This window comes from Brassica napus, chromosome C6 (assembly GCF_020379485.1).
Source record: "Brassica napus cultivar Da-Ae chromosome C6, Da-Ae, whole genome shotgun sequence".
NCBI classification, from domain to species: domain Eukaryota; kingdom Viridiplantae; phylum Streptophyta; class Magnoliopsida; order Brassicales; family Brassicaceae; genus Brassica; species Brassica napus.
In genome coordinates this window covers 42,528,281-42,537,822 of record NC_063449.1, presented here as the reverse complement: position 1 = coordinate 42,537,822, position 9,542 = coordinate 42,528,281, and the positions used below count along the sequence as shown (strand labels likewise).

The following is a 9,542-nucleotide window of genomic DNA, read 5'->3' as shown; positions in this document are numbered from 1 at the left end:
ATCTATTGTTATATACAACTTCAGCAAGCTTATTGTAGTGTGACATATTCTTAGGAAATGAATAGATTATGTGTGGTTTCTTTGTAATTTGGTGCTTTCAGTAGTTTTTATTTTTCAGAGATATGCGATTAGATTGAGCAAACTGAATATATGTAAAGGAAGAGAAGGAGACGATTTTGGATTTACAGTTTAGTGACATAAGAGAGAGTCAAGTGTAATGATGATTATCTCTAAGAGAAGTGGCTGTTGAGTGAGAAGTTGTGTTTCTTCGAGGCGTCCATCAAATCACAATTAAATTAAAAGGTTTATCACCTTCTCCAAATAAATTAACGTTATATATCTTAGACTAATAACCATTTATTTTTATCCATTCATTTCAATTTAGGAGAACACATGGAGAACTGGAATTTGGCTTCTCTCCCTAATTCCATCATTCATCAGATTCTCTCAAAGGTAGCAAAAAACAGTATTCGTGACTTCGGTAGTGCAAGAGTTGCTTTTCTTGGGTTTAAAGAAATTGGCCGTGAAGATTACTTTTACAGATCTGCAAATCTCACTTTCATGAATGAATGGATAGAAGAGGTTAATGCTCTTACAACATTAAGGCTTAGGTGCTACCATTTCGGTAATCCAGAGGCCATCTACTTGCGAGGTATGTATGAGTTCTTCATGCTCCATTTAGTTCATGAAGGAAGAGAAAAAATACGTCTTGTTGGTGAAAGAGGATGCTTGCTGGAAAAATATGTTGATGGTATGATGAACTTAGCATTTAGCGTCGATGATAGAGGATTGGTTCACAACTATCCTAATTTTACACGTGAACATGTTGATCGGATGTCTCACATTATCACTGCTCCCGAACTCTCAGGCCATTGGGATTACGATAAACCTGGGATGTTTTTGTCTGTATTCGAAAGAATAGATGCTAACGTCTCGTACGCTGCTGGTGCTCTAGAATAGAAGAACCAGTGTTTGTAGTCTCCATAGATGGATCAAGAACAAAGTGGTTATGTGAAAATTGTTTCTGGCAATCTGCAGCTTATAGGTTATGTAGTGAAATACATTTGACTGCTCGTGAGTGATCAATTGGAGATTAGTTGTGTGTTGTGATGTAACTTTTCTCTACTTTAACTATTTTTGTTTAAAACACATTGTAATTATATATTTTAATAACGATTACTAATATTTGTGTCATATGTAAATATTAGGTATCAGTGACACATAGTTACGATCCAACATAGTTATTATTTTTTTTTGCTTAAATCAAATAATATAATTCATTATTTAGACTAAAAGGTTGACAAATGAAATAACTCAGACCGATGGACAGACGGAGGTAACCAATCGGTCGTTCGGGAATCTTCTTCGTTGCCTTGTTGGGGATAATATAAAGACGTGGGATGCAAAGCTATCTCAGGCTGAATTTGCGCATAACCACACATTGAATCGCAGCTTGGGTTATTATCCTTTTCATGTCGTCTATGGCATCACGCCTCGGTGTCCTTTGGATCTAGCTACAATACCCGATCGCACGAGACATCATGGTGAGGCAGTGGACTTCATGTCGGATCTCCAACAGATTCATCGACAAGCTCAGGCAAATTTGGAGGATGCAGCAGTAAAGTACAAAGCAACGGCAGACAAAAAGCGCATGGAAGTTCTTTTCGAACCTGGAGAGTTGGTATGTGTTTACTTAACGAAAGAACGGCTACCCTTTCGTGATTACAACAAACTCCAATCGAAGAAGGTGGGTCCTTGTGAAGTTTTAGAACACATCAATCTGAATGTTTACAAGGTCCAACTTCCGGCTCATTTGCGTACTTCCAACGTCTTTAACATCAAACACCTTTCCCCTTACCATGGCGATAACGAGGATCCAGATTCGTGGACGAATCTGTCTCACCCCGTGGGAACCTGATGCAGCGCATCATCTCTTTCACCGCCATTGTTGTGGGCTTTTCTTCTTTTGTTCTAAGTTTCCTTTTATCATTAGGACTAGATAATTGTGAACTTTCCTTTATAGCTTAGGGTTTTAACTATATCAAGCCTTATAAATAGCGGCTTTAGTCTTTGTAGAGACTCACGATTTTGATTGAATAAGATTTCTGAGTTTATTTTAAGAGCTTTCACAAGCACTGCGAAAAGTATTCGCGCCCTTAAGAGCTTTAACGAGCACTGCGAAGAGTATTCGCGTCCTTCACCTTGTTTTCGAAGTTACTTTTGTTCACAAGTCATCCAAGTTCGAGATCAAACCCTTGATCTTTGACTTATACGGCTTCCGCTCTCTATCACTTTTATTCTAATAGTGCAAGCTTTATACACTTCAAGCATTGATCTTGTCCCCAGGTTCTATGATTTATTAGTATGTTGAATGCGATAAGCATATATTTTGTTAGCGTAAATTCAAGAGGAGAGATATCACTAGTATGTTCCTCTATGTAGGTCATCATTTGAACAATTCATTTATTTTGTTACTAGGTGGTTGCCCGCGAATTCGCGGATATAAATATTGTATGAAAATATATGTTATGTATACAATGTCCTAAATTTTGAATAATATTTAGAAACATTAAAATATAATTTATAACTTCAGATAGTTTGAAAATCAGTCGTAAAGTTTCCATAAATTTGTTGTAAAAATAACTGATGAATATTTAGTAATAACAAATGTTTGTAGAATTATATATGTAATTATCACATTAACTTCTCGAACACATATTATGCATCTTTTTCGGCATCTTCTTATTTTTCTCGTTACCATTTCGTTCTTTTTTTAAAAAAAATTGCTAATGTTTTCCTAATTTTTTACATATCTTTTGCCAAATTTTTATTTCTCTCTCTAAATAGTAATACAAAACATACAATCAATGAACCAAAAATCTTTCTTAGATATCTTTTCAATCATAACATTACTTACTCACTATATTATTTGACTTAAATACAAAACATTTTTTTAAATCCTACGTGGACGCTCTCAATGGTTTATAACCTCAAATTTTATATAGTATAGATTTTAAAATATCTCATGAGATAGAAGGAATTCTCATGATTTTGAAATTCTTTTTTTTCTTTCTTTTTGATACTTTCCAGTCTTTTGTTGCCTTGCCTCTTATGGCCTTAGATACTGCACTTTGACTTGTTAATTTTTTTTCCCTTGAGAAATCAAAGCTAGTTTACGAGCTTTCGTGTGTTTTTCAACTCTAACCAGATCTTGAAATCTCATCATGCATCTGCTCTCTTGATCGCGCACGCTCCTCCTTATAATCATGAAGAAAGCTACAATCTACCCACTCCGTGTTTCCTTCTTGCTATATCACCAGGTTCCCGTTTTTTTCTTGTTCTGTTTGCTTTTTTTTTCTTCTTCTTTCTCAAAATTAATTCGAATTTGTTTTGTATCAGATAAAATGGGTAATTTGTTGGGGTGTGGAACTTCCCTAGAAGTTGACGGTACGGCGGTTGTGGAAACTAAAGAATCTTCTGTGAAAGAGAAGATCAAGCTTCAGAAAGACATTGTCCAGGCTCTGGATGCGGAAATTCGCAAACATGTCACTTTGGAGAACAATGCCATGGATGCAATAGTTAGTAGGAAATGTTATTATTGCCTCGGATTTGAAAAAAAAAACTTGCAACCCCATTTTTTTTAATGTCTTTGTGTTTGTTAGAGAAAGCAAAGGCTCCCTCTAGCGAAAACTACATTGGAGTCCAGACGTAAAGCCGCCGCCGAAACTGCTTCCTTCTTAGAGCGCCAGCTGGTTGATCTGGAGAACGCAACCTACACCAGCTGCATCATTGAGGGAGCAATGGAGGTCGAAGAGGCGAGGCAGCATCTGCTCCGTGGGAGGATCTCCTCTTCCTCGGAGAGAAGTAGATGCTGAATAACTCTTACTCTCTCTTACTCTTGATCTTGCTTATGTTAAAAAATATTTTTATTATATGTCTCCTCTATTTCTCTCGAAACTTGTTATTTAAGTTGTTGTGTTGTTTGAATGATGAAAATTTCGAACCTACTTTATTAGGTTAATGAGTTGGGTATTTTCCTATATATCAATCTCCTTCACTCTGTTTCGTTCTTCTCTTGTAGTGGTAGTATCAATCGATTGTAGGGACCTTTGGATCAGGGAAAGTCTTCGTTGCTAGCTTCGGTTCTTGGCGAGATGCACAAAATCTGTCCATGATGTTACTATTCTCATTAACTTTGTAATTTCGAGATAAGAACATAATCAATAAGCTAAAGCAAAGCAAATAAAGCTTTCTGCTTTTGTGTTTTCTTGTTTTGTTTTTGGCAAACCAAATGAATCAAAAACCTCTCTCTCTCCACATATGTGTATATCATTATCAATGAACACAAAGTGTTGTGATTCACATACCGTAGACTCCACTTAATAGATGCCAACGTGAATGAGTATGACGGGTCCGTCTTGTTGCATTCAAAAGGACAGGTTTTGATTAAACCCATATCTACAATATACCCTACAAGATATCAGAGAATGGTAATGACCCGAAAAGTCTTTTTTAGGACAAAAACATGGGAAAAAAATCCTTGTACCTAATTAACTAGGCCTGGGCACTTTACCCGATACCCGAAGCTGCATCCGAACCCGACCCGAATATATAGGAAAACGTAGGAACGGTTTATGTTTAGGCCAAGGATCCAGAAGAGCATATGAGTTTCCACATGTGGCAAGACTTTAGTCACAGAATATAACAAGCATTGATTCTCACCCTCCACCAGTATAATGCAATATTATGCAACAACTCGTGATGGTCACATTATATGGTTTTTTTAGAAGTGAGCTAATCTGATTCAATCAAGTTTCCTATGAAAATAAATGGTAAAGGGATAGGCAAGCCATTCTATTAGGAAACTGCAGTTAGATGCAACATCACAAAACTTCTTCCCGTGTACTTTTCTCTAACCGTTTTTATCTTTAAACATTGTAGCATGATGACTAAGATCAAACTAACATTGGCGATATCAGTGACACCAACCTAAAGCAATAGATAAGTTTGAGAGAGGCTGTCGAAAGCGACAATGTGATTTTCCTGACCTGAGTACTAGTCGTGGACCATATGCTGCAACCTCAGCCTGTAGATCAAAAGGGAAGTGATAAGGTTCTTTGGACAATTTTTATGGCCAGGTTTGAACATAACTTTTGCAATAAGGATGTTTCAATTGTCACCAAGAGTAGTATCAAAAAGAAAAAAGATACATTAGGAGTGAAATGATGCATATGCCCTCCCGGAACAGTTCCCTCAGATACAAATAGTACTAGCTGGGAATTACATTAGTACTTTTTATCATATAATAGGAAGTTTAAGGAAACTATCTACTAGTAGAATGCTGTCAAAAGACTTTCACATCACATGTTAGTCTAATTAAAGTCCATATCTAAGTAACCCAATGAAGAGTTTAACTAAACCATTGATTTAAAGAAATCCCATCTTAGGCCCAGTAGATGAGAAGATAGATCGATTGCTCACAAATCAAATAGAACCAAAACATGCATTTCCTTTTTCATGGTAATTTTTGGAATTTTTTTTCTCACAATGTTAATGGTTGTTTGATGTGTAGGTGAGTCTCTTTAAGTTTTTAATTCTTTTACTTTGTTGTATAAACTTTGTAAACATATGTTAATGATCTATATATATAAGCATATATAATTATTGATGGCAATATGATAGCCAAGAAGCCTTGTTTCTGGACTTTGGAATACCTCACAAATCTGTATGGTTTATACTATATTAGTTTCATCAAAACAGAGCCAACACACTCACTGAGACTCAAAGTTCACATCTTTTATTTCTTTTTTCAGGAACCTGGGTCTAAACTTCTGACGGGATCCTTGTCTCCTGCAATTGGAAACCTGACTCGGATGGAATGGCTGTAAGGATGTGAGAGACTTTCTTTTAATAATGAACCTTTTTACCAACATTTTTCTTGTCTCTCACGTAGGACTTTTTAGATCAATGCGTATCTTCTTGGTTTTTGTTGAAATACATTGCTTCTTGAGGATTTTAATGGTTCCTTTTTATGCAGTGCTGTTAGTTCAAATAACTTTTCCGGTTCTATCCCAGCCGAGATTGGGAGTTGTACAAAACTACAACAAATGTGAGTGTATCTGTGTAATGCTTATGTATTTTATATAGATTGCAACCTTAACCTTCGAGATCATTTAACGTTCGCCGTCTCTGTAGTTATTGCGCAACTATGTATATATTTAAGAATCTCTTACATATATTGCAGCTGGGGTGATTTTTTCTTACCGTTGTATCAGCTGGATGATGGATCTGGAAGTCACAGGTCGGATACCAGACTTTATTGGGAACTGGACCAAACTTGTTTCCTTGTAAGAAGATTTCTTTTCGACAGAGTTGAATTATGTATATAGTGGACTTGTTCCCTTGCTCTTATTTTACTATTATACTAGGGTAATAAACGCGCGTTGCGCAGAGTAAATTTATATGAAAATTATTTAAGAAATATCGTATTAAAAAAAAATTTATATCATTGATCGAATTAATATATTTGCCCCTTCAACAATTTTTAAAAACTTTTTTTTGTTAATTACATAATTTGTTTACTAATGAACTGATCCCATTTTTGAAAATATTTTAGATCAACTTTTATCGCATAAAAACCTAACGTTTAGGCCGAAAAATCTCATGCCTACTATTTGGTTACAATGAAACTATGTCAGCTTGGTTTTATATCATGATTTAGCAATTTAAAAGTTAATTATTGTTATGAGAAGTTTACGTTCACGTGTCAATCCTATCTATCTTCAATTTTTTTCTCTTTTTTGTGTCATTTTGGCTATTGCTCGATATAAATATTGACTTTTGCGTTTATTCTCATTTCTTTCTTTTATTTTGGCCTGAGATTTAGAAAATGTTTAAGATTCAAAATTATTAAAGAGATACATACTTAGGTTAAGATCTGCGCCTTGTGTAGAATAAATACTTATTTTATATTTTTCTGCATATTATAAAATAACAAAATAATAATTATATATTAAATAACTAAGAAATCAGTTACTATTATGTAATAAATTGGCTTACACATATAAATCAAATAACCGTTCTTGTTTATTCGCAGTCATTTTAGAATAAATAAATCAAAACAATCAATCTTATATATCGTATATAATATATAATTAAATTTAAACGATAAAATATATATATATATATATATATATATATATATTAACATAAACACCTATTAAAATAAAATTATTTATTTATATGATTTTATTATCATTGTATCTTATTATAGAAAAAAATTTAAACATTGATCACAAAAGTTTATGTGAGACTTTTAACAGTTTTAGTAATTTATACTCGTTTTGAAAAATTCAAACTACAACATATACAAAAAAATCTAAAATTTTAATACATGATTAATGTAATTGTGTAATTTATTTTAATAGTAAAGAATTAAAAAAAAATGATAGATAGCATACAGATTATTAGCAAATCTTCATTATTTAAAATCATTAATTACTATATATATCATAATTACATTAGGTAATTCTGAGGTTTTATTTAAGAAAATAAAATATAATAAATAGCTACTTTGCTTTAGTTAATATCATATGATATCATATAGTTGGTATTAAATGTTTCTAGATAGATATAAAAATCGAATTGGACCAACATGTTTTTTAATTTCAATGTGAGTCTGACACATATGACTAATTAAATACCTAATTGATTGACACATAAGCAGATGACCTTTTTTTAATTATTACAAAATTGAGATTACATCTTTTCAACTGTTTCTCAATAGGGGATGTTAATTTTACTCAGTGGGGAAAAACTCTTCATTGCAGGAGAATTCTCGGAACTGGTTTGAGTGGTCCAAAACCGTAGTCATTTTCTAACTTAGTTTCTTTGACAGAACTGTATGTGTTGCACTGTTTGTCATAATCTTTATTGTTACTCATCTTTTGGCTTCTCACATATTTATATCCTAAATGTAGGAGGCTAGGTGATATATATAGCTAGTGGAAGCTCTTCTCTTGACTTCATCAAAAACATGAAATCTCTAAGTATATTGTAAGACAGCTTCGATTTGGATTCTACTCCAGCTCCATGATCAGATTAATTTACTGTTGAATTGTTTATCTCCCCTTCGTGTATTGAACGTTGATGATTTATGTTGTAGAGTATTGAGGAACAGCATCTCGAAGGGATAATACCCTCTAATATTGGAGAATACTCAAGTTTGCTACAAGTGTAAGTACATACGTCAATGAGACTGTGTTTCATCAGTACGCTCTGAAAGCTGTTTTAGGGTCTTTTCTGTAAATGAGCGTGTGACGATATGTGAAGTCACCAACAATATGAAATGATCTTAAAATTGGTGATAACCAAATTTTTATTTTCTTCTCGGTCATTCCTTAACATGAATCGTTAAATGTGTTACAATGTCTATTTTCCAGTGATTTAAGCTTCAACATGCTATATCTCGGCGTCCCCGACGACACAGATATGATATCTATACTATGATTGAGGAGGCACTGAACAAGCAAAGAAGTAAAATGAGTGCAGAGGATGATATTGTGCTTTGGAAACGCAACACTGATGAGTTCAAGCCAAAGTTTATCACAAAAAGCACGTGGTCCCTTCTCCGTACTGCAAAACCTCTAGTAAGCTGGTCCTCTAGTGTCTGGTTCACTCTCTCAACGCCAAAATACAGCTTCATGGTCTGGCTAGCTATGCATAATCGACTCTCCACTGGGGATAGAATGCGCCAATGGAACAATGGAACAAACCCAGGATGTATCTTCTGTCAACAGCTTGAAACCAAGGAACACCTCTTCTTCGAATGCAGCTATTCAAATGAGGTATGGCTGTGTTGACATGAAGAATTAAACAAAGGGAAGTTAGTGGAGGAAGTGGGAGAAGTGGCCATATCACTTACCAAATGGGGAGGAATGGCTAGTCCACTACTAGTTAGTGGAGGAAGTGGGAGGAGTGGCCATATCACTTACCAAATGGGGAGGAGTGGCTAGTCCACTACTAGTTATTTATTCTTCCACCATTGAGTGCTTATTGCTTTTGTTTCCTTTAAATACACCATGTATGTTACACAATTAAACATACAATTTAATACAAACATTTCTTTCATTCTCTCAATCTCACAAATCCTCTCATTCTCTTAAATTCTCAAATTTCTCTTCTCTCTCAAATACTTACGGTTACTTCACTCCTTTTTACTTTGTTCGTGTGCTTCATCACGGTTAAAACACTTAGAAGCTCTCATAATCCCACAAATTATCATGGTATCAGAGCAGCAACAATCTTGAAACCTTTCTAAATTCCGCAAAATCAAAACTCTGTTTCTAGTTCTTAAACTCTACCTCTGACCAAGTAAATCCCCAAGATGGAGAACAACAACAACAATAACAACAACCGCATCAGCATACCTGTGACCCTGAAGGGGATTAACTACCTCTTGTGGGCCAGGATGGTGAAGATTGCCCTTGGAGGAAAGGGTTTGTGGAGTCATGTCTCAGCAGAAGCAGCTCCAAAACAAACCA

At 34.6% G+C, this 9,542-nt stretch overlaps 1 protein-coding gene across 1 annotated transcript; it reads left to right on the top strand.

The window, feature by feature from the left end:
- Nucleotides 1-393: 393 nt before the first annotated feature.
- LOC106350041 lies at nt 394-960 on the top strand. Its single transcript, XM_013789983.2, has one exon. It carries the CDS (start codon nt 394-396, stop codon nt 958-960), a length of 567 nt encoding a protein of 188 aa, XP_013645437.2.
- The last annotated feature ends 8,582 nt before the right edge of the window (nt 961-9,542 follow it).

Coding starts and splice junctions, on each gene's coding strand:
- LOC106350041 (XM_013789983.2), top strand. CDS start 394: ATGGAGAACTGGAATTTGGCTTCTCTCCCTAATTCCATCATTCATCAG.